Source organism: Sinohyriopsis cumingii, chromosome 13 (genome assembly GCF_028554795.1).
Source record: "Sinohyriopsis cumingii isolate HCF-2022 chromosome 13, ASM2855479v2, whole genome shotgun sequence".
Lineage (NCBI taxonomy): Eukaryota > Metazoa > Mollusca > Bivalvia > Unionida > Unionidae > Sinohyriopsis > Sinohyriopsis cumingii.
Window position 1 is genome coordinate 55,887,157 of NC_142973.1, and position 14,868 is coordinate 55,902,024.

General features: G+C 35.6%; 1 protein-coding gene across 1 annotated transcript; it reads right to left on the reverse strand.

The window, feature by feature from the left end:
- Nucleotides 1–666: 666 nt before the first annotated feature.
- Nucleotides 667–12,085, reverse strand: LOC149785616 (sulfotransferase 1B1-like). Its single transcript, XM_089979429.1, has 6 exons — nt 11,644–12,085; nt 7,613–7,830; nt 4,196–4,525; nt 3,653–3,756; nt 2,312–2,492; nt 667–1,206 (listed from the first exon to the last, which is right to left on the reverse strand). Exons 2-6 carry the CDS (start codon nt 7,824–7,826, stop codon nt 1,094–1,096), a joined length of 942 nt encoding a protein of 313 aa, XP_089835555.1. The 5' UTR covers nt 7,827–7,830; nt 11,644–12,085; the 3' UTR covers nt 667–1,093.
- Nucleotides 12,086–14,868: the final 2,783 nt, after the last annotated feature.

Here is a 14,868-nt window from a genome sequence, read left to right on the forward strand (position 1 = left end):
TAGAATAAGGCCATGTACGACAGATTTATCTACCTGGGTGAGTAAGCAACATATAAGAGAATTGCGTTTGATCTTAAACACCTGTGGATCCAGACTTCGAGCATCAATTTGTTCTGCGTGACCAGTGCACGTTGCGTTTACTGTTGTCAAATTTGCTGAAATATGCTTTGATACTATCATTATTAGCAAAAATACATTTATTATGGTACAAGCCTTTATCTTACTGTTGAAGTTACAATATTGCATAAGATTAAAATGCAGGAATCCTATCTAGTGTCACTATAATAAGATTGTGAAAACATCTACACTAAATATTCCTCTCGTTTGTAACATCTCTTATGTACTGTATAGGGTTTCCACAAAGGAGCTTCATTAAAACTGCGACTAGATTACATTTCAGCACGACGCGAGACAGTTGTTGGTTGATTTCATGGTTTAGATAGTTGATTGGGTGTTTGACCACACGTCAACACATGAAAAGTTAAATCTTGTCAAAACAAATCACTCCTTGGCAGATACTGCAATTAGTATAGTCGCCAGATGGCGTACGTGTTAGGTAGGATTTAACAAATGCTTTATATTGACATACGCCGATATTTATGGTTTCTCCGTCAGTTGTAATCTGTTTGCAATGCATTGTGTGTAAATTAGCGATACACTCTGAGGTATTTTAAAATGTTTATTCTACTTGGGAAAAGCACAAACTGTTATGAAACACAATATCAACCAGTATAAATATTTAGGGATGAAACACAATATAGACCGACATAAATTTTCTATCATGAAACACACTATAAACCCGTATGAATTTTAAAAGATGAATCACACTATAATCCGGTATTAATTTTCTGTGATCAAACACTGTATGAATTTTCAACGATAAAGCACATTATAAACCGGTGTACATTTTCTATTATGAAGCGCATTATAAAACCGGCACTTTATGCACACCTCACTGATTTGGTTTGGTCCGGATAATATTCTAAAAGCCACAGTTTATAAATGCAAAGCAATGGGATAAGTTTCTTCCTGATGTCAGAGACTAACTTCATTTTAACCGATGGGAAATAGGTACAGGGTCAAAAGTTGAGGCTCAGGGCGTGAATTTAAATTTTAACCTGCAAGAGGTCAATTTTTCCCTGAGCAAGATGTTCATTTGTGAATTCATCTCTTGCGAAAACCAATTCCTCCATTCACCAACCTCACCTGTAAAAAGACAACATTAAATATAAAAAAATTAATAACATTCACGACTTGGCACTTTAATTCAGTCATAAGATACTAAATGGTGTGTGGACTAGAAAGAATGCAAAACGTTACACATTGTAAAAGTGTTCGGTATTTTTCCACAGTCTCAATTTTCAGGTGAAACAGAATTTTTATTATTGTTTAAATCCTTCATCATCGTCTAAAGCTCCAGGAAAGATATATATGTTGACATCCTTCCTCTCCAAATTCATACGGAACATAAATACATGACAAATAGTCATGGACTATTATAATACAAATAATAATATTTGCTTAAATAGTGTAAGGAATCGTTTACTTGTGTATCAGTAAAATCACGAAAATATTTATTTCAAGTACTGAACAGCTTTAAACATTTGACAGTTTATATCAAAAGACAGTTGAGACAAACCTTGAAAAAGCAGGCCAATCATTGCAGGGAAAGGTGATTAGGATTTAGAAAGTCTCCTGTATTGATGTTTACACTGCAATTCCGGGTACTTTCAACACTTGCATAACGATGAAAATTTCGATCGCAAAAAATATCCGTACATATATCAATAACTATCCAAAAACATCTGTATTATTGAGGAAAAAATCCATATCTGGTCAGTTACAAAAAAAACTCTTGCCTTGCCTTTTAAGTGCTGGCAGCTAATTTGCTGCAGACTTTGCGCCTCTAATGTCTCGGGCTCAATCCCCGATAACGGCATATGCAGATGAAACTGTTGCTCATCCATTGTGATTGGTTTTATCGGATTTTCTGGTCTTCTCCACCTCCGTGTCCGCCCTATTCCAATATCTAAACAGTCAATATAACTGTAACACAAATTGTAAGAACTTGTACCAGCGTTGAATGATTACTAAAACCATGATGGAGAAAAAATGGAACACACACGATTACTTAGGTATGGATGATCGTAAAATGGAGCAAACATGACCAAACCATGGATCAACGAGCATCACGCAGTAACGAATCGGCGATAATTACTGCATCGAAGCAACGATATTGCAGCAAATAATATGCCCATGTACAATAATAGATGTACGAACACAATAGTATTGCAACATATAATGAACTCACCTTTGCGATAAATGAAAGACTTCCCGCCAATATAATATTTAGCTGAATCATCGTCCTTTAGCATCTCAGTAGCCAATTTTAACTTGTGAAATTCCACTTTTTCCATGACTTCTTCTATAAAATTGTCATCTGACCTGGTGCCGAGGAATCGGGCAATTTTCAATATTTCTTCTTTTGGATACTACAAAGATCAAAGAAAATGAGAATACACACGCGTATTTCCAGTAGTTAGCTAGACTTTTGCCAACTGGGCTTGCTTAGATGAAAACGTAACAAGGGAGCATATTCTGAAGGGTTGTTACAATTTTATTTAATAACAATTTTGACATCAACGTACATTAAACCAGGTTGATGCTTATGGTAATACGTTAATATTGGACATCGCTATGTAGGTGCATAGGTTACAACTGATAAACAATAATCAGCCAAATCAAAATTCCCCAGTTATTTTATGAAGGGATAAAAAAAAAATATAAATTATTTTCAAAACCAATCTGTTGTTATTGGATATTTTATTCTCGTAATGGACCCGGATGAAGCTGTAAAGTGTGTGTGTGTGTGTGCATGTGTGTTTTAACGTAGCTTTAACAATTTTTCAGTCATATCGCTACGATGTCTGCAGTGTGGCAGTTTATAGTAATGTCTAGCACTGGGGCATCATGCTCCAGACATGTAGCATGATGTCCCACCCAGTCACATGATCCTGACACCAGTCCGACCAGTCCTAACACTAACCTCTTAATACTGAGCGCATGGCGAGGCAGTGGCTAGTACCATTTTTATAAGTCTTTTGGCATGACTCGGCCGGGATTCGAACCCGAGACCTCTCGCATCTGAGGCGAACGCTATAACCACTAGGCCACCGGAGTGGTCTCTGTATGTTGTGAAAATAGTGTTAAGAAATAATATGTCACTAACACATGCACACAACATACTTCAACCATACATGCCCAAATATGTCATTCACACATACCCACAACATGTAGGCCCACATATATCATTCACACATGCCTAGAACATGGCACCCATACACTCCAACATGACATGCCCACATTTCACCGATACAACATTTAACCATTGTCAAGCAAACTTGTCACTCACACATGGCAACAAAATGACACCCATTCATGACGACATATTTCACTCACATGCCCACAGCATGTCATCCATACATGCCCACATATGTCACTCACACATGCTCACAACATGTCATCCATACATGCCCACATATGTCACTCACACATGCTCACAACGTATGTCACCCATACATGACCACATTTGCCAATCTCACACACCGATAACATGTTGCCTTTTCAAGCCATGACATAATACCATTCTCACCTTTTTCAAGTTCTCATAAAAGACGGTAAGAATGGGAAAGTGTCTGTGTCTGCTCCTGAACTGTTCATATTCCAAAATGTAATCGAACCAATAATAAAGTATATCTGAAATTTAAAAAAATAAAAAAGGAAGCCATCAGCGTTTTTGAGTTGCACAAACTCAATATTACTGTGACAGATCAGTATAGTTACACTAATCAATCCATTTGGTAAATTTTCCACTAAAATATAAGAAATTCTTGCAAAAATAATAGCATGCAATAGAAAAAGACTATGATATGGTCCAAGGACAAAGGTATACTATTTCTTGACCACCCCGACCTCGGCCGAAAGGTCTTTTAACGCGACTCGCATGTTAGACCAAAGCATAACAAAAAATTAAGTAGTGAACTCACAACTTAGACCCGAAAACACCAAAACTAGTTTCATATTTTGAAACAGCAGCATAGGATTTAAGGATTTCAAGACTTTGTTTTGTTGCATTTTTGGAGATGATCCATTGTGATAGTCCGTTATAATGATGAATAAAGAAACGAAACCATACAGTTGTTTTCATCCATGAAGAGCGGAAGAAAACCCTGGAAACCTCCGGGATATGGTTGCCTGTTTGGCGCCATAGCGTTGATATGATGGTAAAGGGAAACGGCCACATCCTTGGGGTTCCGTATAATATGAATGATACTGATGCGTTTCGACAATACATCGCTTGGCAACATGTCGACTGGCAGATGAGTATTTAGAACTCTTGGGGAAGCAATGGCGTCCAGTTGCTCTGGTGTCTGGATGTCAATCATGGCGGACAGTTTTGTTCTAGTTTCGTACTCGGCACTGCCTCGTAACAACATCTGGACGATCTCCCATAGCCAATGGGTACCTGGGAGGTGGATATATATATATATATATATATATATATATATATATATATATATATATATATATATATATATATATATATATATTCACAATTATGCGTTTAAAAATTTCTGATAAAATATATAGTCCTACTTCAAGAAAAGTTCCATCTGAAATAAAGATACCTAAAGTAATATATTGTGACAGTCATACAATGTATACGTTTTGACGCAGTCATAAAGTGTGTATGATGTTGTGACTCGGACATAAAGTGTATATAATGTTGTGACACAGTCATGAAGTGTTTATGATGTTGTGACGCAGTCAGAGTGTATAAGATGTTGGGACGAAGTCATGAAGAGTATATGATGTTGCGGCGCAGTCACAAAGTGTGAATGATGTAGTGATGCGGTCACAAAGTGTAAATGATGTAGTGATGCGGCCACAAAGTGTGAATGATGTAGTGATGCGGTCATAAAGTGTATATGACGTTGTGACGCAAAGTGTATTTATAGGTTACTGCATTTGTATGGGAAAATATGAACGAGTTCTTTTTTGGATGGAATACTGCACGACCTTGGGAGTGCAATATATCCATCCGACAAAACGAGTTCATATTTTCCCATACAAATGCAGTAACCTTTTTATTACGTGCTCATTTTTTATTCTTCCTAAGGCTTTATTATATAAACAAAATAAACTACAAGAAACAACGTAAATGAATGTATGCCGTATTCCAAACTAAATACACAAGCGCATATTCGTCATTACACAACAACAACATTATTAATGCGCATATAACTCCGCCCAGATAAATTTGAACTAGTCGCGCGCTCGACATAACTTTCGAAAGAAAATGGCGTGTCTAGTTAAAATTGAAATTTGGAGTCATATTGTGAATGAATGTGCATTGTAACAACTTTTCCATTTGATCTGGAATAAATAGATTTTGGTATATATTTTATTCTTCTCGATTCTACGAAATTTCGTGATTATGGACTGGATTTGTATGTGACAATTCCACATGAAATACATGGGATTGATGAAGCTAGGGAGAAGCGTGTTGACATCTGCAAATGTGTTTCTGTTCCTGTCACTTAATGTTTTAAATCATAATGTGGAAAAAATATGAAGTCTTTCAACTGCAGCAATTATCAAAAAGACGCTATGGAATTTAATGCTTATTTTATTTTAAGTGCAGTAAGGAGGATATAATTGCACTTATATTCGAAATTACAGTACAATTTCGAAATGTGTAATCACGATTGAGAACCTATGACATGGCTCATGTAATTCGGATTTGCAGAACTAAGAAAGTACATTTTGAGGAAATTCAGAATGTAAAACTGTAAGTATATTTTTTTGCCATTCTTATCACCAGCTAAAGAAGACATTATATGACTTGTCTCTTGTATGTTATTTGTAAGGACCTGTTCTTGCGTCGGTTGTAAACTGGAGCTAGCCTAAATCCGAAACATTGTATCAACGCGGAATGTGTTAAAGCAGCTGGCATGTGACAGTCCACGAAACATCTGTTTTAGTTCATTCAGAAACAAATTTAAACAACCACAACGTAAAGCGCCTCTTACGCGAGTGTACGTGATTTGTTTACAAATCAAAAGTGCTCACGTCTGCATTCCACTGTTTGTTTACAATAGAAAGTAGTTCCTTTATGCACGTGAATGCTATATGTGTATTGGCGCGCGGGTTCAATATCGGGTAATACTAAACGATTCTGACAATGTGAAGTTAACGGTGAAAAAAAATGAGCATATAATAAACAACGTAAATGAATGTATGCCGTATTCCAAACTAAATACACAAGCGCAGATTCATCACTACACAACAACAACATTATTAATGCGCACATAACTCCACCCAGATAAATTTGAACTTAGTCGCGCGCTCGGCATAACTTTCGAAAGAAAATGGCGTGTCTAGTTAAAATCGAAATTTGCAGTCATATTGTGAATGAATGTGCATTGCAACAACGTTTCCATTTGTTCTGGAATGAATAGATTTTGGTATTTTGTTTCGATTCTACGAAAGTTCGTTATTTTGGACTGGATTCATCTGTGCAAATTGTACATGAAATACATGGATTGAAGCAACGTGGGAGAAGGAAGTGTGTTTGTTCTGTCATTGAATATTTGAAATCATAATGTGGGGAAAATATGAAGTGTTCCACTTGCAATTATCAAAAGGAAGCTATTGAATTTAATGCTTATTTCATATTGAGGTCGTGCAGTATTTCATCCAAAAAACTCGTTCATATTTTCCCATACAAATGCAGTAACCGATAATTACAGTACAATTTCAAAAGGTGTAATCAAGTTTGAGAACTCATGACATGGCTCATGTAACTCGGATTTGCAGAACTAAGAAAGTACATTTTGAGGAAATTCTGGATGTAAAACTATCTATAAGTATATTTTTTGCCATTCTTATTACCAGCTAAAGAAGACAGTTTATGCCTTTATAGTTTGCATGTTATTTGTAGGTACCAAGCAATTTTATGAAATTTGGTGTCTATCGCAAAATCTGAAACAATGTATCAGAAAGTTAACGTGAAATGTAAAAAAGCAGTTGGTATGTTCCAGTCCACGAAACATCTGCTTTAATTCATTCATAAACAAATTTAATCAACCAAAACGTACTGCGCCTACTATGCGAATGTACATGATTTGTTTACAAAGTAGTTCCTAATACACTATTGGACACACGTGTCCTGCGCGTGAGTGCAATATGAAGGTGTGCAATATCGTAAAATATTGAACGATTCTGATAATGTAAAGTTAACGGAGGAAAAAATGAGCATATAATAAAAGATGTTGTGACGCAGTCATGAAGTGAATATGATGTGACGCAGTCATAAAGTGTGTATGGTAACAATGGCATTGCAAATATATAACACGAAGGCACTTTTAAATGAAATGAATTTCCTATTTCTCATTATCTTCACAAGAAAGTACAAGCGCATTATAAGGTCGACTGCAAAGTCTTTTTTTCTTCTTCATGCTTATGATAGCAAATACAGATAAACGGTATCCAAATAAGAATGACTAGATTAATTGAGAGAAATAACGTTTCCAGATTTGAAGACACTTACCCGATTTCATGAATGCACATATTAAAACGTCATCGTTCCTCACTGTGAGATTCTGAATGTCTTTTAGATGACCGGCTATATCACAATTCGGTATCCTATAATTGATAAAACCGAGGGGAAAATGGGATTTCCCAACTGCAACTATGGGTATTTTTCTTCCATTCCCATCAACTACGTCCTTTTGAAGCGCAATCACTTCAGGTTTTTGTGTCATAGAGCTATAAAATAAAACGATATCATTAAACTGAAACTTATCAGGTGCTCACGATCTTTAAATTATTCATTACCCACTCACCACCACCACCACCACTTTTGTCTAATTGATAGATGCTTATTTTCGTAACAGGCAAACACAGCTTATTTATTTATTTATTTATCTTTATTTATTGATTTGATTATTTATTTATTCTTTTTCTGCGGATATCCACGAGATCCTCGTTAATATATACATGTATGCCGTCTTAATAGGTACAGGTGGACTCGCAAAACATCATGAACACGTGTTTAAATAAACGGGTAGTATTTTCTTGGTGTTTTAAAAGGACTTTAAACCCAATATTAGCTCTGTCATGCCGAGGAAAATGGTAGCTATGTGCCATTCCCAAGGAAAATTAGGCAACCAACCTCAACTACCTACCGCGGCTCCCCATGTAGACGGACAGGATCACGGTGGAGAAAAATTGTGAGAATAATTTGGAGTCTTATTGATCAAGAAAGTAGCCAACAAACAGTACATTTTCATAGTCAGTTAGCGCTGTTTCAATTTCTATGACACCAAAATGGAGCGTAATAAGTTGTGTATAATATTTAAAAAAGTACTTCGAAGTCCCTAAAAAGTTCAGAGTATAAATATAGCTATAGTACACTCCATAGAAAATTAATTCAGGTAGCCAGAGACCTTATTATAACAATAAAACAAATGGACTTGGATTATGGAAAATACACTGTACGTTTCTCCTTGTTAAAATTTCATTAATTTCATTTTCTTTCTTGTAATTCTTTTTATTTTCGCGATTTTTTCAGTTGTAATACACGTACTAAATCCCCGCGAGGTGCAACTGTTACCATTTCGCACAAATGGTAGCCTGTATGTCTTAGTTATCAAGTCAGTGTAGTCATTAGAAACCATTTGAGAAACTAGGAACTAATGTTTTCATCAAGAAGTGGCGATTTTTATAAAAACAATATTTTAGCACATTATGTTCCCTTTGTAGCTAACTGTTATTTCAGGACACACATACCGCACCAATTCATGGTAAGAGAAGAAATGTTAAAGGTCACTGGCTACATACATTGTACAAATGTGTGATATTATTATAGTCATAAACAAAACGCATTTGTTATGTATGCACACTATAAAAATGTTTAATTAAACTTAAAACTCCGCTTATTTAAACGAAAACATTATTCGGCAATCCCCGTAAACAATCGATAGTTTCCACGTACCAAAAACGGATATGATGTACATTTACCCATTCTATTTAAGCTAGCCACTCAAGTCTTTAATTTCCCCACGTAAATGTCTATGTGATATATCTTACGATTGTGATTTTGTAGAGCAAATATGGTATACTGTGTTGCATATGGATGTAACCAAAAGAGTGATGGTGGGACCAAAGGGTTCTTTCTTTTTCCGAAAGACCCTGTTTACTAGACAAAAGTGGATTGAAACTGTGGGATCGAACAGGGTGATATAAGGATGCCAACTTTGGTTCCTTGGATTCTTTAAGTGTGTCGATTTCTTTCTTTTTTTTATAAAGTCGGTCGACATAAGGAAGCCAGCATTGATTCCTTTTTACCTGTGACAACGGGAATTTTGAAAGTAAATTAAAACAATATTACAGTTTTAAAAGCGACACAATCTAGTGCGTCTTGCACGCACATCGACTTGCAAAGGCTGAACAGTAAATTAGTTTTCAATATTTTAATCTAAATGTTCTCTATTCATAGTTTATAGTGTTTTATTTTTGGACAGCAACAAGCATGTACTTCGTCTTGTGGAATAAATGTACGTCGTTTCCGGTTGGCGTCCTCTGTAGGTGGGAAATCGTAGCTAAGGAGAAGTAACATCGTTGTATAATTCTATTTCGAGTAATTAAATTATTATTTCTTCTTTACACTTGATACTTTTTGTGCGAGTATAACTACTTGTAATCATGTATTGCAAATCTGATGTTAAAAAGAAAAATGTTAAAGTATGGCCGGTGACCTTTAAAGCTGCATTTGATTTTCTTTAATAGAGACGATACTTAAATTATCTGTAATTTTTACTGCATATATGAATATTTCTTAGTTCTGTTAATGAGCAGTGAATGCAAAGCTAATAACAAAGGATGAAACAAAGAGGCATATAATCAGCCACTATGAACTGAGGATATTACTTGTCACAGGAAAGACAGCTATAACGTCAACATAGGTTAAAGTGTCATTGCAACTTCTGATAAGGAGGTTCACTTCTAAGTAAGCGCCGTTAGCAAAGTTCCTCGCCGTAAACGGCTAGATTGCTGTATACTGGTTCGTAGCTTCCTCATAACTATCTCCATGTGGAATTGCCGTCTTTGTGTGACAACACACTGGCATCATTAGTACTGTATTATGCGCTTGATGTATCACTAAAAACAACAGAGCTCTGTGTGACAAATCGTGGCATCATTATCGTGTGATCAGCTCGGCATCGTGCATGATATCCACATTTGTAATTTAGTGAATTTTGACTTGAGTCTGGAAATGTAGGCCTATATAAAATTACCTAGTTCGTTTTGCGAACGAATAATTTCAACGTCATTTGCATCGATATATAGAGAAAGACCAGTCGTTCGATTCATGCTGAAATAGTGGGTGGCCCGGGGATTCGAGAAGCCGAGGTACAGTGTTCTGTCGTGGTGCCCCTACTGAGGCGTTAGAGGACAATGTTCTTAAGGTAGTGCTCTACAGTTTGGGATTTTGCACAGGTTAGAATTTTAAAGAAAAGGAATTTCCCCGGGTTGCCTCACTGGTTATACTGCCTATTTAAAAAAGACCTGGTAAATCTTACGTTTTGTTCGAAGTACATTTACTTCCATTTATTTTGGTGTATGATTGATTGGTGTATTATGGGTTATAGAGTATACAGCTTGGCCTTACTCCATATGTGCATCTTTCAAAAAACTGCTAACTCCACTTAGACATTTTCACTTCCGGAACTTTAGAGACAAATTGTGAAAAGAGGCTGGCTTTGTCTAGTTGGGCAAAAAGCATTTTCCCAGTTTTAATAGATGCTAAAGATTGTGTTCTTTAGACTAATTCAGGGTGATTTTTTTAGCACAAAGGAGCCGTCATTTTTAGTTAACAATGTGCTTAGATCATTTACAATTTCCATACGTACAATATCCAAAGAAATGTCAGCCACATGACATCTAAGTAACATAAATGTATGACAACATTCTCTTAATTGTGCATGTTTCATAATGCAAACATCTCCACCTTACGTACGTCACTCTCTCAAAAGTAAGAATAACTGGCGAGCGCCTCCTTAGTGGCAGCTCTAAGTTGCCTCAGACACATAGCTAAATATTACTTCCGTAATGTGTCACTAAAGCACCGTGAGCTGTTTATGATAATCCACATTCGTATCATTATTAATACCGTATTATTCCGGTAATACATCACAAAAGCACAGAGAACTCGGCATGACAACCCCCAAATCGTGCCATCATTATTACCATATTACCCCTACGAAGTGTCAATAAAGTACCTTAGCAATAGCAATGAAGAGCAATGTTTTATAAGCAAAAGCACACTTTTTAGGCGCCGAATGGCCCACATATGAACACAAACATGTAAACTCCCGTATATGACAATAAGGTATAAAGTGACCCTGATCTAGAACCAGCTCCTACATTAGTTTCAATATACTATCCGTTACATATATTATTATATAATGCAATTAAGCCTGCATCACGTTGCAATGGGGGGGGGGGGTAATTATTCCCTGCTACCTGTATTTAGAAAGACATTTCAAAGGTAGGAGAGTAATATATATTCATACTTACAATTGTACGTGAAACGCGAAGCTATGAGGTATGCTCTCCTTTTTGTTATATCTGTCCCAATTCGTTTGCCTTCAAATATAGATCAGCCCACAGGCGCAAAGGTAGATAGTTATATACCCATTGTTAACCGAGTGGTTGTTTCTGTTTTAATCCACCGACGAAGAAACTATGAAAGTAGAGGCTACGTGTGTATCCCGCCTTTCTACGCAAGAGTGCCACACTGCACACAGACGTGACCAAACAAAGTACCAGCTCACAAAATAAACCTTTGCTTTAAGGTGGTTAAAATACGTTACTATGCTAGTGCGAGTGTTATATTACAGTTGTCATATTTCACAGGAAATCACTTCCTGTCGTGTGCGTTGAGGCGTCACCGATTTCTCGTTTCGTTGTACAGGACTAGAAATTACATGTCGTAATTCATTTTAATTTCAATATTGGTACGTGCAATATTTTAAAAGTAGTATACTTCCCGATTCATATTATTAAGCAAACAACAACAACAACAAAAAAAGAGGTAACAAGTAGATATCGCTTTGCAGTGTCTAATCCACCCTCTCTTATGCACACGGCTCGGTATTAAAGATATTATTAGTCTCGCTGGCATTACTATTAATAGGACAGAGCTAGCTTTTGGCAGGGTAGAAAGAAAGAACCAGGAAAAGGAAACACACCCCATATGGAACACTAGTACATGCAAAACACAAAAACAAACACAACACCTCTCTCTCTCTCTCTCTTAACTATACAGCTCCCGTACTGCATAGTTGACTAATATAAATTGGAATTTTGGCCACAATAAATAACAGAGGGGGCCAAAACTCGAGTCGGGTGAAATACAACAAATAAATAAAGTATGGACCCTCACTCGAGTACAGCCCGCCTCATTTCAAAATTATGCGATGAGCGACACATATAAGCACGCACATAAAAACACTCGGCTTTTTCTTCTTTTTGCTTTTTTTTTTTCTATTGAAAATAGTACACCGCTCAGTTGCCCTTACTAAAATAAAATTAAAAACTAGTACTAAGGCAAACTGGGGAAATTTGACTGATATGCTGTCTCAACACGGAAACTAATATAGCATTCACACACATAGCAATATACATATAGCAAACACGAGACTAAGAAGACCTCTAGCACAGGTCACAAACACGAACAAGGGGAGCGAATTCGAGCTAGGTGAAAGAAACTTGGCTGGGATGAACACCCCTATAGATAACACTAGAGAATATAAATACCCCATCAAAAATTTAAAAAAATTAAATTTTTGATTGAAAATTATTTCTATAAAAATAAAACAAACAACATACCTGGGGGATAGACTTACACATAAAACACTTTTCACTTCTTTGTTGGGGGGGGGGGGCGGCATCTGTCTAGTTCCCCCCCCCCCAAAGAGAGAACCAGGAAAGTGTGACTCTCAAATGGCACTTGTCCAGTTATTTCGGTTACATGACAGACAGATAGACGAACGTTAGACACGCACACCTCAATTACTGGATGTAATAGAGGAATATATTATTTGAGTAACTGATCTCAAACATCTCTGAATTTATTTGATATCACGACTTATTTGAATATTTTGCAACACAATGTTTTTGTCTTAAGGTAACTGCAGTAGAATAAGGAACCAATGAACCTTATTATAGTGTAACCTTATTATAGTGTAAAAATATAAACTTTAAATAGTGACTGCCTACAGACCTCATTATAGTGTAGAATAACGATTTCGAAATAGTTGCTTTGTCTATAGCCCTTAATATAAGGTAGAATAAGGAACTTTATAAAAGTGCTTTTGCCGTACGCCTCACTTTATTGTGGATAAGGAACTTTAAATCATATTTTAGCCTACTGACTTCATTTCACTGTACAAAAGGAACTTTAAATCATGCTTTAGCGTACTGACCTAATTTCACTGTAAAAATAGGAACTTTAAATAGTGCTTCTGCCAATAGACCTCAATATACTGTAGAAAAAGGAAGTTTAAATAGTACTTTGATCCATATGTCTGATTATATCGTAAGATAAGGAACTTTAAACAGTTCTTTTGCCGAAAGACCTCATTATATTGTTAGTTAATATACGTGAAATAGTTATTTTGCCGAAAGACCTCATTATACTGTTAGTTAATGTACGTGAAATAGTTATTTTGACTACAGAGATCAAAATATTGTAGAATAAGACAATTTAAATTGTGTCTTTGACGTCAGTTTGATTATATTGTGTGATATAAAATCAAAAAAAAATTATATTTTAGCCTTAGGCTTCATTATACCGTAGGATAAGGAACCTTAAATAGTGTTGTTGCCTAAAGACCTCACTATACTGTAGGTTAATGTACATACATTATTTCCTTTGCTTATACACCTCAAAATACTGTAGAGTAAGGACGGTTCAAATAGTGCTATTACCCAGTGTTTTCAAATAGTGCTATTACCTAGTGTTTTCAAAGATTCAAGTTTTTCAGAACGTTCAATTGACGTCTTGTAGCAAGTGAATTTATCTTGCCAAATACTTGACACAGTCAACATTGTGTTATGTATATTTGATTTAATTATATATGATTTAATATACATTTATTTCTTTTTAATTGTTTGTCAGTTTTAAATTTTTATTTTTCATTACATGATAATGTAATGTAAATTTATTCACTAGAGATGATACTTCTTTTAGAAAATAGTTTGACATTGACTGTTAGTTTATAAACACAAGGTGTTGATATAAATCCTGTCCTTGTTTCAGAATTTGTAGTAACCTTCGTAAACAAGTTCTATTTTATTTTAAATTAATTGGTTGTTTCCAAGGTCATGGTGGGACTTTGTCTTTAAGATATAAACAATTTTATTTTTTTATTTCTTAGAGTAAAGGTGATTGGATTTCGTAATGTCATACTGGGTAAACGTGATCTGTAATAAGTACTTGCTTCTATAAACTTCCAGAAGATGATCACGTGACCCTTGTTTACGTTTTAGAAAGCCCATATAACCCATGTTTTTAATGAATTAATCTCAGTAGAAGCTGGGCTGTTAAACTGTTATTTGTATGTTGTGATGTTTGGAGTTATTTCAAATTACTTGGTTTGGAGTTATTTCAAATTACTTGGCTTCAAAAGGATTAATTCCATTATTTTTCTGGAAAATACGTGTGCTCATGTAATATTGTGGAACAAGGACAGTTTTAAAAAAAATGTATTCAGTTATCAGAAACCGAAGTGATAATTT